This window comes from Aquila chrysaetos, chromosome 4 (genome assembly GCF_900496995.4).
Source record: "Aquila chrysaetos chrysaetos chromosome 4, bAquChr1.4, whole genome shotgun sequence".
Lineage (NCBI taxonomy): Eukaryota > Metazoa > Chordata > Aves > Accipitriformes > Accipitridae > Aquila > Aquila chrysaetos.
In genome coordinates, this window is record NC_044007.1 from 61,578,243 (window position 1) to 61,602,951 (window position 24,709).

Here is a 24,709-nt window from a genome sequence, read left to right on the forward strand (position 1 = left end):
ACAGTGAATCTTTAAGAACAAAAGTAGTTTTACCACAACTTCGCTATACGTGCTGTGAAGTAATGAATAGCCTAACACCAGTCAAATGTAATATGTAGTTTTTCTTGTCTTACTTCTAATAAGCAAAGAAGAACTTCAATCAGCAGCACAGACCTGTACAAGATAAATTGTCTACATTTATCTGTTGTAACTCTTTGCACCTGTGAATCAATGTAACTTGCACAGGTGAAATCAGAACTGGACTAACAAGCTAGGCAAAGTATTACCTCTAGATAAGCTTCTTCCCGGTGTGCTTTACCACTATGTTAGAACAAAACTAAGGGGTTTTCTTAAGATGTTGTTGTTTGATGTTGCTTGTAAGTTTTATGTTCTGTTTTAAAGTTACTTAGGTAGGATAGAGATGTTAAATGCATAAGTGGTTTTATTCACGTAATCCTGTTATGCTTGTGTGTAGCCTATTGTTGCCTGCTTTGAAGGTTTTATGACAAATACCCTTGTTATGTGATGATAATTTTGTTCAAAGATCACTATTTAAGTTTTTAGGTTAGTATTGTTAATGGGTGATGTTATATTAATACTACTGAATTGAAAAAAATAGAAGCAAAGCTTTGTTACGATTGCTTGTTTAGTACATGCTAAAACTTAGAAGAAAGTGGGGGAAAACCATTATTCCTCTTTTCAATTTCTAATTTTAGAGAGAGATTCTAGAAAACAAGTATGTTAACTATGTCTTTTACCTAGTCTGTGTATCAAAGAAACAGAATTATACCATGTTTTTCCACACTGACTAGTCTATACACAAGGCTTTGTGGTGTCTCATTTCTGGTGTTTTTTGTTATCGACTTATTTCTTCTGTAACTAATTATATCTTCCTAGGCTTGATTTTTTTATTATGTAAGTTTGGTCTTTGCTGTTGCTGCAGAGATGAGATTAAAAATTATATGATTTTTTTGCCCCTATCTTCTTCTCCTTCATGCTTTGAAGGTACCTTCTACTGTCAAATTGTCTTCTATTTATTTTCATCATCTAAGGGAGCATGTCTGGGGTTGAGGTACAGTAAAGGATGACCTTCTATCCTTATATTTTCAAATGCATTCTGATTTTTTTTTTTTTCACTTGTATGAAATTGTGTGGAATACTATGAAATAATAGTAAGATTAAAAACAAGTTTCATCAACAAAGAAGAACTGACCTATTTATGTGTTTTTTGAGAATGGTTCAGGAAGCCCAATTTTAAAAGGTTCTAGTTTTAGCATTTTATACCCCTTGCTATTTTCCAATTTAACTAATAGGAATGTTCTGATTTATTACTATTTGTGCTTGAAGTGCTTTATTGGTTTTGGCTTGAACAGTAATGTGGTTTAATTTCTTATATCTGCTAAGGAAATTGCATCAATATAGTAAATATTATTAACTTCTATGTTTTGAAAAAGACTTGCTCTAACTTTCTGCTTTGAGACAAATTAAATAATATTCTTCATTGGCTCAGTAATCCTGAAAAGGATCAGGTCTTTTCCTTTGTGACCCCAAAGGGATGGGTCTTGACATTTAAAAAGTCAAAATTTAACTTTCATGTTCTGTTAATGCTTCTCTGTGGATCTTGGAAAAAGCAGGTCAGGCAGGCTGCTAATGTTCAAATGTACTCAAAGTGAAGGGAGTCTATCCCACACTAGTCAGGGTTGCAACAGTCCAGTTGACAGCTAAAGCCAAACATATCAAAACATATGTTCTAGATTATTGATGCTGCCTACAGTCTTTATCATATTTTCACTGTACAATTTTCTTACAAAATTAATGACCACAGTCTCATTCTCTTGATGAGTGTATGAATGTTCTTAGTAAGTACTTACTAAGAACAGTTTACATACCTGGAGACTTCTAGGAAGACAATTCAGTTCCTTGTGTGAAGGTCATGTGTTAGCAAGCTTGCATGTTGGCAAAATCTGTTCTGTAATTATTACAGAGATAGGCCTAACATCAAGGTCAATGGTCATATGAGACTGAAAAGTAAGGATATATTTGCAAGTAAAAGTATAAAAATATTCCACTTATTTTTTTCAATAAACATATAAAATTTCTTATCAAATCTAGCACCGTAGGTGTGTCAGGTTCCTTGCTACCTTTCCCTGATAGTACCTCGTAGTACTTTCTCTAGTAGTTCCCTAGTATCATGAAGAGTTGCAATCCACAAGCTTATTTAGTACAAAAAGGTTTTGGTTTTGTTGGGGTTTTGTTTTGTTTCTTAAATTTGATTCTCTTATCAAAGTTGATGATATATTTCATCAAAGCTTATAAAAGCTGTCATCTGCGTAGTTTGGTCCACACAATTTCACGTGGTAATTTCCCAAATTTACAGTATAATTTTTTTAATTAAATTTGAATGCATCTTTAACAATGGTATAAAATCAAGATTCCTCAAGGAACGGGTGAACTATAGAATATAACAGAATAGAACCTGAGTTTTGGTTATAGCATTACTGTTGGTCTATTATGCGTAATTCTTTTTTGTGCCTTTTTTCCTGAAGAGTACAGTTTTCCTTCCCAAAAAATAGTTAATGACAGTGATTGGTTTTGTTTTGTTTTTAAATGGATGTCCAGGAGAAAAGAACTGAAAAAAGAGGTTCTGAGGATTTTTAAGACATCCATGGCAAAGAATTCAATGTATACTTAGCAGTACTTCCAATAGTACTATTTTTTTTTCACATGGTGTACTGACATATTAGGGTTTTTGGGTTTTTTGGTTTTTTGTTTGTTTGTTTGTTTGTTTTTATTTTTGAATGATAAATTCTCTGTTACAAATTTTCACTTCTGAAGATATTTTCAGTTGTGATCAGTTACTTAATTTCCTCTCAGATAAAATGAATGTCATCAATTTCTTTAGAAACTGAGAATTTGTTTGAGGTATGGGCAATGGAACAGGCTCCTTGGATGCATTCAGAGATTGCAGGAAGTGAAGAATGGTGGCAAGTGAATTCTGTATCTCATGAATGGGTTGAAAAGTGATTAGTTACAAAGGAATAACATACCGTGTAAGTTATGATGTGTATATAACTTGATTTTTGAAATGTGAATTGATTTCCTACAGTAGGAATAATGGAACGTAGCCAGAGATTATCCTAGTGGGAGGTAAGATATATGTTGTTGCTAAAGAAACCACGAAAGGTGCATAAAGTAGCTGTTGTCTTACTATTTTATTGTTTGGATTTCGGTTTTGTTGGGGTTTTTTTGTTGTTTTTAACTTGATACAGACTTAGGGTTTGGTTTTGTGTGGTGTTTTGGTTTGGGGTTTTTTAGCTTTGGTTTGGGGTTGTTTTGTGGTATGGTTTTTTTTTTTCCTGTGGGTTTGGGGGTTTTTTTGCTTCGGTTTGGGTTTTGGTTGGTTTTTTTTCTTTGTTTTGGCTGTTTGGTTGTGGATTTTTTTGTTGTGTTTTTGTGTTGTGTTGTTTTGTTTTTAATAGAAATGTCTAGGGTTTTTTTTCACCTTTTTTGTATTGAGCATCTTTTGTCTCCTGGCAGTGGAATAGATTTCTTGAGTCACAGAAGTCACATAATGCCCATATAATTGATGGGAGTGGGAGGTTTTGCTTGTTCATGTCCTTAAAATAAATTAAAAAAAAAAAAAAAAATCCTAGTATCAGACAATCCCCTTATTAAGTGAAGAGTCCTGCAGCTGTAGCTGCTATTCATGATGAAAGGACTACCTGCTATACTGCTGTTAACAGCTGGTGGAATGTTAGTAAGGAAGGTTCCTTAAAGCTATGAGTAAAGAAATCTGGCTTCTCAGTCCGAGATCATGACATCGGAATTCTCAGTATTCTGTACATGATGAGTTTTTTTAAATTAGAAATATTTAGCTTTTCAGAGCTATGGCAAATCATTTTAGCTGTGTCTGTCTATATCAGTTTTATGCCTCGAGGACCTGCCACCTAGATGACCTGTGATATCAGTCTTGGGACAGTGGTGTCATGCTCCACTTTGAGCTTATATTCTTTAAAGAAATATTTCTTACCTCCTATTTTAATGTTGTAAATTTTAATGTAAAGGTATTTCATTATTCAGAAATGAGCTTTTCAAAATCCATTTTTTTTTTACCTTTCCTCACCATGTTCTTTTCATATCTCTGATAATCTAAAATACTACAATTTTTCATAATAATGTTGAACAGACTCTGACTAATTACTGAGAAAATTATGAAAATATATGTATTAGCTAGATGATATAGTCATGCGGAGGGAAAAACTGGTCTTATTATAGGGTATTTAAAACTCAGGAGGTATACTAAGAGCAAGTACTAGCATTAAGAATCCACCCAACCTGGAAAAGACTGGTACCTGTGCTTTAACTACTGTGATTAGAATAATCAATTCAAGCTTATACCTAATATTTGGGGGACTGGGGTCACAGTCTTCAGTTTAGAAAGGGAGGGAGAAATAAAAACTGAATAAAACAATACTTAGTGAAAAATATGGCAGAAAGTTTTATTTTGGATAAATTACTTGCACTTAAAAATGTGGTTCTAGTTTTGATAAAGCCTGACCAATGAGAAACTTGTTCAAGTTACTGTGGAGTGGCCTTAATGCTGTAAATAATCCTGTTGGCCAAGTCCCAGTACTGTGCAGATGAGAAAAGGATGCAGGAAATTCTGTTGTTTACACATGTGTCTGTAACACTGAGAAGCAAGAGGAGCCCGGCAAATCCAGAGGGTAAGGGGTCTTAAGCTTGTGGGTTTACTGTTTAATTCTTGTATTTCTCTTCGGGGACAAAGTATGGGTTACTATCATGCTGATGGTAAGGAGGAAAATAATCTTAAATATCCAGCAAAAGTATTGAAGATCAGAAAACAGATAGTATTTGAAATATGTGGCTAAGTTAGAACTAGCTAGATTTTTCTCTTCTGTCCTTTTCATTGCTATTGGGTAGTACTAATTCTAACACCCCATTAAACATAGCTTGTTTTTCAGATGTAGTAAGATCTTTATTTACCATCACCAGGTAAGTTTTCAAAATTTTCAAAGTGGTAGTTTATTAAATGAGTATTTCTTATTTTTTATTTAGAAATTAGTATAAATGCAGAAAGTTGAAAGTTTATACTGTTTCAATACTGAAAACTTTTTTTAAATCACTATGTGAAATGCATCTGCAATAGGATAAACTGGTAAAGCTTTGGTAAATTTTAATCATTATTGGTATTATGAACAGAAGTGTCATGAGAGTAGTTACAAGTTTGCAGCAGTTCATATTGTAGTTTTTTTGTTAGAAAGCAGTGTTTTCACAGTGTTTCTATTTCCATAAATTCCACTAATGAGTTGTATAATCGTAACTTGCTTCAGAAAATATCTGGTGATAGGATAAGAAAAAAGTGTGTTCTTATAGCTATACAATATTATTCTAATGCAATGAAATATTATTTATTGATACTATGATTTGTTGATGCTGGAGAAAGATATTTAGTTTGTCAGTATTTGAAAGGCAAATATCCCAGATGATATGAGACTGTATGGATGATCCATCACCAATGAGAACCAAGGGCCAAATGTCAAAAGTAATATTGATGAGTTTAATAAGTATATTTAACAAATGCTACTAACAGACCTCCTATGGACTATCGAGATAGCTGGATTTTGTGTGTCTTGGTTGTAATAATCAGTGAGAACTGTGTTGTGAAGCAAACTTTGCTATGAATAATCCGATTGCTAGAAGCCTAGTTTTTGGTTTAGATTACCTATGTTAGAAAATTTACTTCTTTTTTTTTTTTTTTTTTTTTTGAGTTTCTGAATGCAATTCCTTGCATAGTATAATGAAGATAAAAGGATTTTTATCATATGTTGGGTATCATTAATAGAACTAGTCATATTGCTCTGTCATGAAACCTCCTGGAGAATTCTACAAAATCTTAGTGAAAAATGTGAAATAAGACGTCTGTCATTTTTATGTATTTGCATGTAGCCGGTTTTGAATTGAGGCCACTCTTTCACCTTAAATATAAGGTTTTAATGTTAACTTCATGTAGATCTGAGAAATAAATCATTAGAACATGAATACTCTAAAGCAGCTGGTAATGAACAGACTTGAAATGCTGTGATTGACTTTAGCACCAAGACGGGTAGATCTTGGAATCATTTAAAGTGTACAAATTTGATATTCTACTAGTTGACTCTTCTGTGGATTGAAGAGACTAGCAAACGTTACCCACAATTATAATTCCATATTGATAACCATTATTCCATTAGAATCTGCTAAATTTAACAAACAGAAAAGTAAAATTTTATGTTTCAAATTGCTTTTCATAAAGCATTCAGAATAAATAAACATGTCTACTACCACTTTTATTAAACAAGTTTTGTTTTACCCTTTTCCTCTGAAGTATAATTGGCAAGAACATATGGACATTTAAGGCAGTATTCTGTCAGGAAAAACTACTAGTGCAAATTTTAATTCAACTAGCTATATTTATGTAGCCTATGAAATATTCTTACAATGAAGTATATGCTATTTTTATTTAAATACTGCTTTCTATTTCTTTTTTTGCCTTTTTTTCTATATCAAATACTTATACCAATTGCTAATAAATGAAGAAGCCACTACAATAATGCAGCTACAGAAAAAAGTATAAGCAGAATTCCAAGGGAAAAGCAATTTTAACATTGACATTCAGGCTACATTAATTGGATCTGTAAACAGGCATATGTAGCATGTTTTCTGAAGTGCATACTACAGCTTTTCATTGTTGGGCTTGATTTTGTCCACTTCAAAAACTGTAAACAACCCACTGAATGCTCCAGCATCAAGAAAAGGAATATAGGGCACCATGGTGCATGCAAGCTTTCCAGGCTGCTGAGTAGACATTCCTGCTGTCCATCACTAACAGTTTTGTCAAGGTATTAAAATATATAAAAAAAAAAGGTCACACAAGCATGAACTTTCCTGTTCCAAGGGTCCTTGTTTGTGCAATGCAAGGTACTTCAGAGAGAGACATGAAATTTGGCTCCTTAGAGGAGGTAGGAAACAATTCCTTCTATGCCATTTATATACATGTGAAAGGTGCTGTTTCTAATGTCATTATTGTTACTTTAATTGAGAAGACTGTGGGTGTGGTTATGGTGCATTGTGAACTCCATAAACATGATCTATCTTATAAGTAGTCGCCAGTGAGTCTAAAGGCAATTACCTTTCTATGATGGAGGTATCCCAAGCAAACTGCATTTGGAAGCAGCAGTTTTAGGGGAATTCCTATGGAAAACAGATAAGTACTTTATTTGCATTTATATTAAAATATATTTTGGTAAAATGGAGAAAAGGGAAGAAAGAATAACAACAAATCTTTGAGTAATATCGAAATCCTCAATTTAATTTTCTGTGTTTTGTTTTCCTAATGTGGATTGATGTATAACTTGTTTTCTTAGAAATTCTCTGTGTCCATCCTCTTTAATGACTGTCTGTTCTTTAGCTTCCTTGTTCCTACTTTTCACTTCTTTCTCAGCTTTGAATATTCCACTGTACTTAACTCAGTAAGTTACAATGGTAAATGAAAACTGAACATTAATCTCACAATTTTGTAAGGCCTGCTTTAATTTACAAGATTTTTCCTGCATTCCCAAAATAGGAGATCTTTATTGCAGTTACAATTATGTCTGGTAACTATATAACTGATAAAATAGGTAAAATGGCTTCTAAACAATACTTTTATTGTTATTAATAGTCCGTTCCATTTGTAGGGACCCTTACTGGGCTTTTCTTTTCCAAGCTGTTAGAAAAACCTTCCCCCCCCCCCCCCCCATCTTTCAATAAGGTATTAACAGGATTGTACAACAGAGATTTACTTTTTGTTTAACTGACATCACATGAGGGTGCATCTATATATATAAACTACATTATCTTGGTATTAATTTCTTGTTAAGACTGCCAGAAACCATATTCTGCATTCCTTTGGAAAAGCAGGTTTCTAATCAAAGGACACTTTTGCTCCTATTCCCTTTGTAGTCCATACAATAATCTTTCATTGACTGGTTTATTGTGAAAATGATCTTCCTTGAACAGCTTGATTATCTGCTCATGCTGATTTGAGTAATCTAGGACTGATTTACACTGGGTTAAATGGGACAGGTTTTATGCCAAATCCATTCTTATTTAATGTCAATCACATTACTAGAGGAATACCAGGGAAGAAGTTCCATAAAAGCTCTTATTTTGATTATTTTTTTTAAATGTATTTTCAGTTGACTTGAAGGTTTCTCCATAAATTTTGTAGGTATCTGTGTTGGAAAAAGAATGCCGACTTCCCTTCTGTCTGAAGGACAATCTTCAAAAGAAAGTATGCTGAGTAACTGTTACTTATATAATTAATTTCTTATCTTCTGGTGGGACTACTCATTGACCTGCTGTGGGCACTGAGAGAATAAATAGAGGTGCTTCTCTATTCATTTAAGTGATGTCTAGGATGCAAAACATGATACTCTGTGGATTATTTTGTGACAAATCTAGTAACTGTAGAACCATGGCTTATGTGACAATATGAATTTTTTCTTAAGTACATTTGCCTCAAAGAAGACTCAATGGAGTTGGAGTAATCACAGGACGCTATCTTAGAGCATTAAATACCACAAAGGACTCCTTGAACAGTTGAAAGACATAAGATGGTGTTTAAATACTAAAATGGTTAAGGACAAGTAAGAATAATTACATATAAATGTCCAAGAAGTAATTTTTTTAAAGAATATTCTTTAAAGACTTAATTATAGAAGAAATGACTTCTAAAACTATTCTAATAAAACTGAGCACATCTCTGCAAAGCAGAGTTGTTAATTCTGATACAACTATATCAAAGTAGTTGAACAAGCTAAAGGGACAGGCTCTGATCCAGAGAAAACAAAATATTCATGAGCATTCTTACTTGTCTACTTATGTGGGTGGGAAAATCACTTGTTTCCAGGTTAACTCTGAGTAGTGTTTTGAAGAAAAATTGTTTTGTGTCCTAATAAGCATTGGTGTGAAACAATGCATCGGATACCTGTGATTAATTTTCCCCATTCCCAGTGTTATGAAATTGCTTGTGAAAGTAGGTCATGTTTTGAATAGAAAAAATGATGTCAACTATAATGACAATATCTCGTATCATAAAGCATATGATTTTAAGATATTGGCAAGAATTTTAAAAAAATTGAAGAATTTCTCAGACTATATGCAGGGATTAAAAACTTAACTTTTTCAGGGATGTGCCTTTACATCTTCACATACTGAAAACAAACAAAAAAAGAAACCCCCCTCAGTGTTGTTTTGTTAGTGCGCAAAACCAGCCTGTAAAAGAAAGTGAAGCTATCCAGCTCAAAGTCACTTTCCACCTGAGTAACACAAAAAGTTGTTAGAAATGTGGTATAAACTATAGAAGATAAACCTGTGATGATAGTATACATTTAAGTGACCTCTGCTGCTTGGATGGACAGGTTTTAGCATTGTGTCTGACCTAATTAGTGTTCAGTAAAGTGCTCTTCAGAATGGTTAAAGAAGTCCATCTTCAGTTGCCTTTTTCAACTTCCTTTTAAAATTGAAAGGAGCCCAGCTGGCCTAATCTATAGTCCAATCTGAAAAATGGAGGCGGGGGAACCACAAACCCAAACAAAAACACAGATCTTTGAAGTCCTCAGTGCCATTTGGGAGTAGCTGAACATCTTAAATTTTGGCTGTATCCAAAAAGAACTCTACAGAGGTGCTCACAAAGAGATTAATTTGGCTTTAAAAATAAATAAATAAATAAAACATTAAAAAGTAGTAGAATGCTAATGTTAGCAATGGCTGGGAAAGGAACCTAACCATTGAGAACCTGACATGATACAATGGTTTTTGGTCTGAATAGTGTACTGTAAGCTTATTTGCAAGTAAGCTTTAAATATATATGTTTCAGATATCTTAAATTGATTAACAAACAGCCTGGATGAAAATGAACAGCTGAATGAAATGTTTTTAGTTTTCTTTTCTTCTTTGACTTTAACTTACAACTGGCTTTAATGCTTGCAAATTTTAAGACTTCTAAAACCAATTATGACTGACATACTCAAAGGCAGATCTAACCTTGTGGATGATGTATGTCTTGGTTATTATTCCCATACATTTTCAGAGTCTTCCCTCTTTCTGGAAAGTTCAGAGCAAAGCCATGAAAGATATTTTTTGTCATGTCAAAGGGCTGTCTGTCAGTGTAAGCAAAATAGTGCATGTGTGTACTGGCTGAGCTGCGTATCCTGTATTAACACACTGACAACTGATTGTGTGGAGTCTTTTGAGATTCTCTGTTATTGACTGACAACTGGTGTCTGTCACAACTGAGCTGAGCAACCTGCTACCTGCTTAGCCTACTCATCTCCAATAAAGGGGCTGTGACACCTTTAGCACTGCTGTTCATTTCAATGTGGGGTAAAAAATGTTTGTCACATTAAATACTCACTGAAACTAACTTACTCTGCTTTCTGTGCAAACAGAAGAGGAAGACCTATGCACTTGATTATTCTTTGCCTCAGCTGTGCAACTGCTGAAAAAAAAAATCGAAACCACTTTAATGGGATTAAGAGCAAATATCGTTGTGTCTGAAGAACAAGATGCCTATGTGTTTTCATAAATTGCACAGTGTTCATTTGCATCTTTAGCCATAATTGACTGAACCAATATTAACTAATGTGAACCCTATTACTCCGAAACAATTACCTGCTTCAAGTTTGAGAACAGATTACTATTGTTCTAAAAAAATATCTCTATGCTATTCAGGAGATGCCTATTAGATCAGACTGTTAACTGATATGAATTCATTTGTATGAATTACCTTTGCTTAGTTTAAATACATGCTGAATTTGGCATGAATTGAAGTTGTTATTCAGATTATTATTCATAGCCTGTCTTTCCTAACAATCATACAGAGCATCATTCAGACAATAAAGGTATTTCATGGTAGATTACCAATCTCCACATAGAATCAACGACATCAGATTAGAACTCTGGTGAGTCAGCTACTTGCTTAGTCTAGAAGTTTACACTGGGTTTTGTAGAACTGTTTGTAAGTAGGTTACCCTGAAAAGATCTAAAACTTTGACAGTTCACTTACCCTAATTACCTAGGAAGTTGACTTTGCCTCTTTTCTTCTTGATCATATCCTAATAAAAACTGATAGGCAACCTCAAAGGAGAGCTAGCCAAGCAAACTTGTGTTTCAAAAGCTACAGTTAGTTAGTTAAATTGGGTTAAGCTTGTCTTGGCTTCTGCTTAATACTTAGTTCTGTTGGAGATTGTCTGGGAATGTTGTACATTTCACACTTGCTCTCCCCGCCCCCTGCATGATCTGGTTAAACAACTTCTTTTTTCAAGTGCAGTGGCTGAGAAATGAGTATTAGTTTTACAGACTCAAATGTATTAAAAATTATGGTTGATATTTTGTGAAGGTTTGTAATCAAAACATTCTTGGGGAAATGAAGTTACTGTAAATTATATTTAAAGCAGTACTTCAGAGCTGCTTTTGGCCTTATGGGTTGTAAATGACAACATCTGTATGTACAAATATTTATGTTACCTATATTTAACCCCAAGGATTTGAATACAGCTTCAAATACATGTGAAGAAACATCAGCTTGTCAATGTAAAAGATCTTGGAAGATACTGCAATGATATGAAATGACTTGTGTTAACCGTTAGACCTAAATCACAATGAGTATATAATACTGATTCTTATCTTGAAGAAGTAGTATCCAAACTGCTTAGAGTTTATTGAAAGTGGCAGCCAAAAAAGGAGAAGAAGAAGAAAAAAAAAGAGTAGAATGTTTAGTCTTTAAATTTATTGTAATCTGTGACTACCTTCCAAGTTGTCATCTTTATGAATGTATATGTTTACAGAGTATGTATATAACCTGTATAATATTATATAAAATATATTCATGTGTTTAAAAAGAAATTGAAACAGTGAAGAGAATTTTACTTTAAAATGGAGATTTAGACACGGGGAGAAAATGGTAAAAGGAAAAGCAGTATATAGGACCACAGAGAAGTGGACCAAGTTCTCTTCTGGTAGACCCTTTCACAAACAGAATTACAGCATTTCATTTTGAGCAGGAACTTCTAAGACCACAATTGGCAAAACAATGTAAGACATGCTGTGAAAGAATTCTTGTCCTTAGTTACAGCTTCTAATTGTTGGCACCTTATGTCTTACTGTAATTTAAAAGACCAAAATCTCTTTTACCTAGGGGTGCTTTTATTCTGTGGAAAATAAAAAAAAAAAGCTCTGTTCTTAAAAGCTTTTAGCCATGCTGGTTTGACTGCTGCTGTGGTCAAATTCTCCTATTGGCACAGAAGATTTCCACTGTAGTTTACAGAAGCTATTCACACATTGAGAGAAATATATTATCTCATGGTTACAGGAATCACAGTAAAGTTAATAGTTTCAATAAAAGCATCAGCCCAAATATGAAATTTTGTGGAACTTTATGGAGTATTAAATATTTCCTGCAAGTTGCTAATTGTTGCTGTTACAGATATATCTGTTTCTGGATTATTTCCACCTGTGCTTGGAATTGACTTTCAGCCTGGGAAGTATCTGGGAATGCTTGATTTTTCTTGTGCACTGCTTTTTTCACACACAGTGCTCTGCATAGTCACAGTTTCTGTTGGCAGAACAGGTTTATGGGGATAAAGTCAAGGTTTATACACATTCTTCCTTTTTCTTTTTTCTTGTGCCTTACAGCTGTGCCTTTCCACATCGCTGTATCAGTGCCCACCCCATAGTGGAAATAAGACTATTCGTTTGCTTCTAATTCAATTAGCTTAGAAAGTGATGAAGAGAGACAGAAGAAAATTGTGTGGCATCTTATCTCTATAAGAAGCCAAGTGCATCCCTGAGAATAGTAATTATTAGGCATGCACCATAGATCTTTTCTCAGAAAGGAAGAGAAATATCTAAAGATGAAAAAGGCTAATCTTTCATAGGGATTTGTCTTCCAGATTTTAACAATCTGGCTACCCCTCCTCCACAAGAAAAAGTAAGTTATGTGAAATATAATGTAACAGTCCTTATTTTCAGAGTAGTTCTGTACTGTGGTATTTATTTGGATTTAACTTTCTTAAAATTTTTCTCATACTTAACTAATTAAATCTCTGGTTTTGCATATATCCAGTGTTTGTCTTGCTAGGTGCTGCTTAGTTCTAAATTAGCCAAGTATTAAATTGTTCCAAACTTCAAATACTTAAAGTCATTTACAGATTCAAGCGTTGTCTGGTGTGTGAGGAGTAGATGTACTTTTGAGTGTCTCTTGCTTTCTGCAAACTTAATTTAAGAACAAACCTTTTCTTTGTATATCAGCATTTCTATTCTATCTCCTGGAAACAAGCAGAGACTTGCGATAAATCAAGTAGAAAAGTTACCCAGTTGAATTGTATGTTGTTAATATGCAATCAGGTTTCATATCTCAAAATATTTTAAAACTGCATTTCTTTCTAGAATATTTGTGTTTGATGCATGGATGAGAGTGTGTAGACCGTGGTATCTATTACAGAAACAATATAAATATAATTCCATAAAATGATCCAGTTCTTAGCAAATTAGATATTTTCAGGAGTGGATTGTAGCAGTCTTAAATATGTAAGCATTAACTGTAGCATGCTTTGTGGCTTTTTTATTTGGTTTTGTGTTGTTTTTTAGTTTGGAATGGAAGCAAGAAAATTCCAAGAAAACACGTTACTCCCCTTGAACCATAAGATAAATTGGCAGGTGTTTTGAAGCAGATAGTCTGGGTTTACCTTTAAATCGTTATAGAGAAAATGGATTAAATGGGAATGTAATTAAGAGAAAATCTTTCCCATATGTCACTGAATTCTTAAGGAGACACAATGTGTTTATTTTTTCTGTAACTGTGTGAGGGAATTCTGATGCTAACATGTATAATAGAATATCAAGATTTTGCTATTTAGAAGTATGTAAATAACAAATCATTACTTATAATATGCAACATTGAAAACAAAATGCCTCCCCCACCCCCAATCTGCTGGTGTTTTTTAAAAGTTCAAGAATAAAGTTGGCTAGAACAGAGTCCTGGAGCATGAATATGTTCACATGAAAATCAATAACTCAAGGCATTCCTATAGTCTTCCTATTAAATGTTATTTACATTCTAAAATTACTTGATTTTTAAAAAGAAATTAGCTGGAAGAGTTGCAGAAGTAAAAAAATGTGGATATACCATATGGTTCTTGACAACAATGCAGAACTGCTGCTTCTAAGGCAATGTTGTCACACAACGGGCCTATTATGACAGTTCTCTCTACTTACATGGTGTTTTGTGAACCATTTGGCTAAAAGTTACATATTCAGAGGTTCAAAATTTGTGGTCTTGATTTCCCCCCTCCCCCCTCCTGTTTCCTGGCTGTTATGGTAATGTTATTAAAACTGGGAGAAACAGGCAAGCACAGCTTCTCAGAAATAGCACTGCTCGGAGAATGATGGAACGGCTGAGGTTAGAGTGGACCTCTAGAGATCATAGAATCCAGCCCCCCTACTCAGAGCAGATTACTCAGGACTTCTGTATAGCATGCATTTGTTTCAAAAGAACTGCTGTTAGACTAGAGATTTTATTTTCTCTAAAATGGGCAGGACCACTTCCACTTGGAATTGTAAATCTTATTTCAAAGGATTGGAGTAGGTTATGGGGAAAGATAGCAAATGAGGATAAAATGGCAATGTGACTGGTGTGGCCAGCCTGAGGGCTTACTTAATGTTTCTTTTCATGAAGTTATAAATTATATATATATATACACACATATAAAATTTTACCCTACATATCTTCATGTGAATTCTGAAAACCTTCAGGAGAAGCAAACTACTATTAACAATAGAAAGAATTCCTCCTCTCGAGTCAGAGAATTTTTGTTTCTTACCATGAATACTGGAATACTGAGGAGCACTATACTTTATATTGTTGTACAGTGTAAAATGCTTATTTCAGCCTTACAGCGATTGGTTTATTTTCCTTTGGTTTTTGGATAATCCTGTCTTGCTTCTGACTAAATCAGAAAAAGATTCAGCTATTTCCCAAGTACTCCTTTCACTTAAATCCCTCTGTGGTTTATAGCCTTTCAGTCACTATCTTTAATGTGCTTATCCTTTAACTTTTCTCCTGGGAATTTAGCTATACATGGACTGCTAATATAGCAATACACTTTCTGAGGGTACTTCAGAAACACCTTGTCTGTCACAATATTTTATATGGTAGTAAAATGTAATTTTCCCTGCAGAGCTACCATTTTCCTGAAGTTACTTTCTGGTTTTGAACTTTTTTAGGCTTGATAGAGTAGTTAACAAAATTTGTTTCTGTTTTTTTTCAGTAGAAGGCCAAGCTGAAACTTGGGTCTCTCTTTTTTTTTTTTTTTTTTTTTTTTCCTTCTCTCTCTCTGTCATATTATTCCCTCTCGTCATCTAGTGGTGATCAACTTGGAAGTGGGATCTGACTCCAGTTTTGCACAGTTTCTACTAACAAGTACGTACTTACATTTGGTCCTACTCCTTTTACTGCCTCTGGAATTTTTTTAACCCCTCCTGAGATTAAATTTATCAATTTATTTTCAAGGCAAAGGTGTTTATACCATGAGGAAGTAATGAGGAAAATAGTGATATTCAGTTTTCCCAAGACTTTATATTTGGCCAGACCTATAGGAAATGTATGAGACTTTACTCAGTACTTCTGTCTTTACTCCTTCTCAGCCAGTCTAAATATTTTGGGTATATTTTCCCTCAGTTTTATCTTTAGTGTTGATATTGGGGGGTTTTGGTTGTGGGTTATTTTTGGTTTTTTTTTTTCGGGGGAGGGGGAGAGGTGATAAAACATTGAGTTTTAATCCTGTCCTTCAAGAACTTCAAAAATTAAGGAAATTTGAAATTAAGGTTTAGGCCTGACATTGTCTTATACTTCTAAAGTTTAGGCTGAGGGTAGGTTACAGAAGGAAGATGAGGTTGCATAATTTTTATCTTATGTGTCAGGACATTAATGAATTGTGTCAGTGATTTCGTTTGATCTCAAAGACACACTTCACAAACCATACTTTCTAAATTGATGTGGTGAGAAAACCTGTTTCTTTCAGGTACTTTACGGATTTCATAACTGGACAAAAAAAACCCCAACAAACTTACAAACCCACAAACGTTTCTCTTTGTGAAGAGAAACATAACTTTATATTTTATGGCTTTCATAGCAGGAGTGCTTTTAGTTACTGGACATAAGTAGTAAATAAAGCAGGTTTTGGAAATAAATTAGATTTGTATTGATATTTTGATATTGGAAGGAATGTAGCTAAAGAAGTGTAAGCACGGAAGAAAAATGATAATGTAACTCCTAACAGGAAGTAAATAATTTGCATTGTTTATTTCTTCAGGACATTTTTTGGCTGATTTTTAGTGATGACACATGTAAGGAATATAAAGTTTGGAAACAACATAAACAACTTCAATATTAAACCATATGGTATATTTTTTTGTGTTTTATAGCTGTAGAAAAAAAACCCAGAATGCTCATTGGCTGTGCACTGAAAAGTCTTGAAATCACCATCTTCTAATTTTCAGTTCTAAAATGCCAATTTTCTTGACTTGCTAACAGAGATCATGATCAGACCCAGACTGTGGAAGTATGATAATCTACATATGTTGTTATGGTCTGTTTGAATCTCTCAAATTTACAGCACAATGCACTCTGTAAATTAAACTTTATTTTATGAGCTCATTTAAAAAACAAAACAAAACAAAAAACAAACCCAAAAACCCCTCCCCTCCAAAAAAATCCTGCGCCCCTCCCCCAAACATATAAAGACATCAAACAATGGCTGAATCATCTTTATACAGACTAGTCCAACACGTGAATTCACTAATTCTTTATTTCATTAATTCACGAACTCTCTAACTCACAAGTTCTCTAATTTGTAACTTGTCTAAGAAAAATAGTTACTGAGCTGTTGGTGAGTGTGGTCATTCTTAATCCTCCAACATGGTGTGGGTGTCCCCTGTATCGCAGTGGCAAGCACGAAAGCCTCAACAGTCTGGCTGCTGTTGGATCTGCTTCAAAAGCTTTAGGGGTAAGCTGAGGTATTTAAACTTTTCAGCTCAGAAGTTTGGTCTATAGTATTTCTATGAGTGAGCGGAGTGGATTCTGAAGAAACTGCCAGGCAGTTACTTTGCAAAGATGCAGAAGGTGATGGCTGCAGGTGACATCGGCCCCTATCTCTGCCTGTCCACTCTGTCCTATGTACGTGTTGCTCTCACTTTGACCTAATGGTGCTGCTCCCAGCATACATCAGGCTTTAGCATGAGCTGTGTGTTCATTGTTATCGTATTTTTACTTTTCTTTCCTCTAAACATTTTCCAGGTCATTCTGGTTACCCTAGCTTCAGTTTCTCCTCATACTGACAACTTGTTTGCTAGGGTTTCAGTATCAAATTAATTCAGTTCTTATACCAATTTCACCCAAAAGAGTTTGAACAATATCTCTTTTAGTTCTATGTCCTATTGGTCTATAACTTTGTAGCCACAAGTCATAGAGATGGTCACTATAATCAGTACAAGTCTTATTCCATGCAGGAGTGTATATATCAGTTAAGTTCAAAAGTACATTCATTGTCATTAATTTTGAAGCTATAATCATAGGCTCTTGTCCATCATGCAATTGCATTAATTGAAGGGTACTTTTATTAAGAAGTTGCCTGGATTGTTTTTTAAGATACACAATCAGGAACGAATGGTATCTTAATTTTGTCCTTTTACTTGCCCAGTGATTATTAGGAGTGTTTATGAAAAAATTGCCATGTGTCATTTTCTCATTGTGTACAGTTAGTGTAAGTATTGTGGGCCACTAGTATATGACTAGCTGCCTTACGTGTCTGTAGTACGCATTTCACTCTGTCACAACCCTGTACAGCTTCACATCTAGTGATACCACAAATAGTTACATTCAGGTTAACTTCAGATCTTAGGGTTAATGTAACATTATCACCTAATGTCAGTACTTGTCCTTGTGGTATTACAGATGGCATTAGGCCTGTAACTAGTTTTAAAGGTGGGTTATGACTGATCTGCAATACTTGAGTTGTTCCATGGGCGATGTTAAAAGGCAGAACCTGTTAGGGACAAGTTTTGGGTATGTGTTCCAGTTATCAGTGTTGCTATGGTGATGTGGTAAGCCCACATATTCTGCAAAAGAAGACACTCAGGTCTTGGACATAATCCAAACCTCAGTTATTGTTAACTCATTCCCTTTAGTGTCTACAGCATCCTGTATTCCTTTTTTTCATTGTAAAAGGAGAGTCACCCAGATAACCCCTGAGGTGGATGTTTAACTGCAATCTCATTTTATGGACTTCAGGAGGGTTTTACTTTCATTTTAACAGGGATTTGGGCAGCTACTCATGAATCCCTTATCTTTGGTACTTCCCATGGGGGTTTGTCCTTTGTGTAGCCAACTTGCAAGTTCTCACAGATAGGATCCCCACTTAGAGTATTAATAGATTCACTCTTGTGTAGCTGCTGGTTTAGTAATCTATTCCATCAGTCTACCGTTCCTTTACTTTGAGGTTGATACAGTGGGTGGAAAATCCATTGTACAACATTTGAACCACACCAAGCTTGTACTACTTTATTCTTAAAATTTTATCCATTATAAGATTGTATTTCTCTGGATAAGGGAAAAGTAGCAAACCACTGGCTTAAAGAAGCAACAGTTGTGAGACCAGTAGTAACTTAGGGTGCGCATTCCCTATACCACTATTTCTACTCCTGTAAGGATGTCTTTCCACTCTCCAGGTGTGCATTCTAAGGGATCAGTATAATCTACATGCAAAGTTTCCCAAATTAGTTTACCTTCCCTGAAGCTGGTAAAATGATGGTGATGTGCTGTACCATTGTTTGTCAAAAATGGCATGAATCTACCATGTGTTTTGCCAGAGCTTTTGCCACCATGCATCCTCTCCTCACAGCCTGTTGAAATAAATCATATGTTCCAGTGTGTCCACGCCATCCCGGTAACCAGGTACTCATTCTGCCTCAGAGTTTTGTGCTACTTTTATTCTAGCCAAATGATGATCTACCTGACTCTGTGTTGCCTCAGGATTTTTAGGGTTTTGGTGACTAGATACATGTTCTGTGGATGTGTTCTTAGATTGAGATATATCACAAATCATTTTCCAGTGTGGTGGTCTTTCCCCCATGCGTTTCTACTATTTACTTGCCAATATTTTTTCCTGATTCTCTAGCCACCGGGTGGAACCCCTAAGGGTTACTAGTTAAAATCAGTTTTACAATAGAAATAGGCACCCATAATTTGATGTCCTTTTCTCCACTTGATGGCTTGGTAGTTAGCAGCCCCTTGTAAACAGTCTTCAGGGAGCTTTCAGTAAAGAGTTTTCAGGGAGTGGCAGTCAGTCATTCTTCCCATAATGTGCTCATCACCCGTGCCCATCTTCACTAAGCCTTCTTCCTTTATAGGATGTTTTGGGTTTGTGTGGCGGGGTTTTGGTAGCTGGGGAGTGCCCGCAGGGCCGGCTCCTGTGAGAAGCTGCCGGAAGCTTCCCCGGCTCCAAGTCGGACCCGCCGCTGGCCCAGGCCGAGTCCGTCAGCGACGGCGGTAGCGCCTCTGGGAGAACAGATTTCAGAAGGGGAACCTGCAGCGGGGGAGGAGGTTGGAAAGTGAGAGGAACCCCTCTGCAGATTAGAAGGTCAGTGAAGAAGGAGGGGGAGGAGGAGCGGGGGAGGAGGGGATGCCCTTGCAGCTTATGGAGGTGAGCGGGGGAGCAGATGCCCACCTGCAGTCTGTGGAGGACCCCACACCAGAGCAGGTGAATGCCCCCGAAGATGGCTGTGACTCCTTGGGAAAGCCCACACTAGAGCAGCCTTTGACTGAAGGACTGCAGCCCATGGAAAGCACCCATGCTGGAGAAGTTCATGAAGGACTGTCTCCTGTGGGAGGGACCCCACGCTGGAGCAGTGGATGAGCAAGGAGTCCTCCCCCTGAGGAGGAAAGAGCAGCAGAGACAACATGTGGGCATGGATGATGGTTGCACTTGATGATCTTGAAGGTCTTTTTGCACCTAAATGATTCTATGATTCTATGTGATGAACTGACCCCAACCCCCATTCTTCGTCACCCTGCACCGCTGGGGGGAAGGAGGGAGAGAAAACTGGGAGTGGAGTTGAGCTGGGAAGGAGGGAGGGGTGGGGGGAAGAGGTTTTTAATATTTGATTTTATTTCTCATTAACCTACTCTGATTTCATTGGCAATAAATTAATTTTTTTTTTTTTCCCCTAAGCTGAGCCTGTCTTTTGCCTGTGACTATAAGCAGTGAGTGATCCCTCCCTGTCCTTGTTTCAACCCATGAGCATTTCTTTATATTTTCTCCTCCCCATCCCACCGGGGGGGGGGAGCAGTGAGCGAGAGCCTTTGTGGTACTTTGTTACCAGCTGGGCTTAAACCAGGACATAGGGGTTTGCTGATTGAAAAAGTAGCTGCAGCAATATGGGAAGTTCTGACTTTCCAGTAGCACTTACAAAAGTGCTTACCAAAAAATTGTTCATTTTGTCCTATTACATTGGTAGATTATACAAAAGAAGAATTAACTGGCTTAATCTGAAGCAGATATTTTCTGTAAAGACATAGAATCCCTTTAAAAAAAAAAAAGTTTGGCTGAGGTCCTCATAATTAAGAGGCATGTAAGTAAGGATTAAGTCATGCAGTTAGTAAAAGGGTGTTGAAATATTATGCTCAAGTTGCTGACCTAGCTACCGAACTCACTGAAAAAAACGAGTTCAGTCAGCAGGTATTAACATGGGGGAAGTGTAGTAATTCTCTCCTGGTGATTTAGTTAATTGTGCCAGCAAGGGTTAATACATTTTTCTTTGCCCATAACAATTATAGCCTGCAATAATAAATCAAGAGCTTTTCTTTTTCTTACTAGTGTTTGTGACCATTAGGTAAATAAGTAAAGGTTACAATGTAATGAAATGTGGTTCAGACCAATATTCCTTGTAGTGTTTGCCAAATGTTTGCACCTGTTTTTTTTCTCTGAGAACTGTCAATTCTCCCTCTCATACTGTCTCCACCTGCCTCACGATACAATGAATATTGCTTCCTATATTTTGTGCATACTTACTTTAGATTATTTAGTTAAGAAAAGCTACTCTTAAAGAGATTCTGTGTTCGTTCTCATTCCTGAATTGTAAAGAGTGGAACTATCAGAAGGTTTCACTGGACAGAAAATCCCCACTTTCATACAGTTTTCTAACTTTATCTTATCTTTCCTTCCAATTATCTATTAGGTAATTATGCTCACAGAGCTCCATATGCTGTGAAAGCTAGTCTGCTGCTGCAAACTCAAGCTAGCAAATTTAAAACTAGCTGCAGACAGTGGGGGTTTTTTGTCAATTTTCAGACTTGTGAAATTTCTGTTGTTTAGAGGTCTGTGTCGAACAATATTAACACATAGCTTTCTTCTAAGGTGTATGTCAAAGATAACTAAGAGAAATTATTCTTATTCCTCCCTGGAACAGATTGGCAATGCTTTATAGATGAGAGTTTTCAAATTTCAGGGTAGATCTGTGATGTTTTACAGTGAATTACTTTTCTATGTCTAGCTGGGAATGCTGCATCTGTTTAATCTGATTATTTCGCTAGTTTTACTAAGAGGTAAAACTAAATAGTCAAGAACATGCAGATGCATGTGTGAGAAAGGGGAGGCTATCTTTTTAGCAGCAGTGGATTTGTGCTGGGTTACACTGGTCATAAAAGTACAGCAATTGTGCAAAGCAGAAAATCCTGCTTTCATTAATGCCAATGGGAAAACACCCTTTTACTTCAGTTAAACCAGGGCTGTATGCAGAAGACCTGTGTATGTTTCACTATAAAATGAAATGGAAATTCAACAAAGTAAAAACAGTAGTGTGATTAATGTTTTTCTTGAGGTTGTTATTAAATTAATAAAATCAGAATAAGTCATGAATCATGCTTCCCACATTCTACATACTCATGTTGTCTCTTGTGTTAAAAGTAATGTTAAATTATAAGGTATTTATAGTGAGCACCTTGCTCACTGAACAAAAAAATAATCTAAAAGACTTCAAAGAAACATAGCATTTTTGTACACTTTACTTGTTTTTAGTAAGTGATAAAACTGCTAAGATAAATTGCATGGAAAAATATCCCATGGATGAAGTAGAGCTCTGAAAAGCCTTCAGTGAATCATGGGCTCTAGTTAGCTTTCATTCTTGTTATTTTTGAGAATTTGGCTTCACTCCTTCCTTTGTGCTTCCATGCTATTTGATTGTCTGCATTGTGTACAAAGGGGACAGAGTGACACAATCTGGCTGCAAGCAATGAAATTTTTGTGCATATAGCAGGGTGAAAACAGACTACCTGACCGAAGAAAGTTTGCATGGATTTCTACATAGTGAAACACACAGATATTTCAAAGATGTATTTTCAGTAAAACAATTATGGATTCAGGTGTGAACCCTTCAGTGCTGTCCTTCTATTTGCAAAGAAAACCATTTGCACACCTAGCAGTAACAACATTTCATTCTTTGAGCAGTGCTTCTCAATAACTGTTTCAAACAGTAAATTATCCTCATTTTACAGGTGGAAATGTAAGCATGTATTGATGACTTGCTATTTGGCTTCTGCTAAAGAGGAGACCAAAGACAAGGTCTGTTGTGCTTGTCATTAACTTACTGTATCTATTTCATCAATGTTTAAGATTATTCATGGTCAGATATCAGTTAAATGATGTTTTTTACCAATATAAATATAATGTGTGTTCGTAGGTATCAGTTTGTCTTCAGGAAGTTACACTAGCTGCTGAACAAAAGTGCTGCTCAGTGGTGCAGTTCTAGCTGCTTTCCTTAAGGGTTTTTTGTTGTTGTTTTGTTTGTTTGTTTTTTTTTGTTTATTTTGCTTTGGTTCATTTTGGGTTTTTTGTTCTTCTTTTTTTTTCCTCCTAAGACATTATCCCACAGACTTGACAAGAATGTTCTCAGTTTATTCAACCTGTTCTACAAGTCCCTATTTATTTGACTTACATTTTAAGCACTAATAAGAAAAATTACAGGGATGATTCTACAAACCAGATCTTGAATGGTTTTGCAGGTTTTTATCATTTTGCAAATTGGTGGGGTTTTCTTCTTTTCAAATTAAGCGATTATATTAAAAAAAAAAATCCTCTTTGCTGAAGACCTTACTTGAAGATTAAAGAACAAATAATTCTTCAATAGTAAAAAAATCTCCTTTGACTATCTTCCAGTTTAAAAATGTCCTCTTTTCACCTGAAATAAGTTTAATTTAGAGGTCTATGGAAAAATCAAAACCTTGGGCAAGCATAATGTGTGTTATTAGGTGACATCTATAGTACTTTGTTGAAAGAAGTGTTTCAAAAATTTTTGAGAGCACTATGACTATTTAATGACACTTACCTATTACTTGATAGGAATTGTTATGTCTGTCTGTGCTGTACTTAAAGTATTACATAAAATGTATTTTAATAGCTATTTCTTGTTGATGAATCACATTTCTAAAACATCGACAGCCTTATTAACATTATCTCATTATTATAGCAGTAAAATAAACTACTGTTTGAGGTTATTCATATAATTTAATTGAGGGAAGATAAATTATTGTCTCTGTCTTTTTTAGGATTGAAATTAGATGATGAATCAAAACATGAATTTAGGCTCTCTTCAGAAACTAATGGAAGAGACGCAGCTTTCTGGGACCCAACCAAGACAACCTTATAAATTAGATGGAGATTGTCAACCAGGTGGCCATCTCTGTAATTTAAATCTGCCATCTCAAAGTTTCTACCCATATTCATCTCATTATCCATATATGCATATGAATTACAGCAGCGATTGGGAAATTTTTGAAGCAGTAAAAATTCGGGAACTGGAAGAAGTCAAAGACAGAGCAGCCCAAATGGAGAAGACCATGCGCTGGTGGTCTGATTGTACCGCTAACTGGAGGGAGAAATGGAGCAAAGTTAGAGGAGAAAGAAATAAAGCCCGAGAGGAAGCAAGACAATTGAGAATCAAATTAGACAGTGTTGTAAAAGAACTGAGTATGCTTAAAAAATTAAATCAAGATTTAGTGAATGAGAAGGAAAACTTGGAAAATGTACCTGCTTGGAAAACAGAATTCAGTTGCTCAGAAATATCTTCTATTAAAAAAGACCTAAACCAGTTAACATTTCTGGAGCAAGAACCTGTGAAAGAACTGAGCAAACCCAAGAAGATTCCTGGGGCAGAAGATATAAAGAAGGTAAAGAATGGGGAATTTTTTTTAGTTCATGAAAAAGTGGGAAATTATGGATGTGTATCTAGAAATGAGATTTTTCAAGGATTTTGACCAAAATACTACCTGATCCATTCAATAGCAAAAACACTTTTTTCACCCATCTAATATTCCTGATAGAGAGAAATACAGAAAACAATTCATATCCTTCAACTATAGCTAAACATTTAAGTAACAGAGGCAGACTATTATGTCCAATAACTTGGAGTATTGTTCTGACTCTGTCATATTTTAAAGTAACAGATTACCTCTGTTATCTGAATTCTCCATATTTTCTATACTACTTTTTTTTTTTTTTTTTTCCCACCTCCAAAAAAGCAACGTAGGTTCTTGGCTTCTAAAACAAAATAATTTAATTCTTCCTTAATGCAACTTCTA

General features: G+C 35.3%; 1 protein-coding gene across 3 annotated transcripts in view; it reads left to right on the top strand.

Annotated features, from left to right (window-relative positions):
- The first annotated feature begins 512 nt into the window (after positions 1-512).
- CCDC102B (coiled-coil domain containing 102B) overlaps positions 513-24,709 on the top strand; it is a 174,737-nt gene continuing 150,540 nt past the window's right edge. For 2 of the 3 annotated variants that reach the window (XM_041123224.1, XM_041123225.1), the window contains exons 1-3: positions 4,686-4,703; positions 22,628-22,694; positions 23,678-24,298. In XM_041123224.1, coding sequence (XP_040979158.1) covers positions 23,690-24,298 — 609 coding nt within the window. In that variant the 5' untranslated portion in view covers positions 4,686-4,703; positions 22,628-22,694; positions 23,678-23,689. Of the gene's footprint in view, positions 544-4,685; positions 4,704-22,627; positions 22,695-23,677; positions 24,299-24,709 lie in introns of those variants that run through there. The other variant, XM_030012825.1, reaches the window with a different exon arrangement.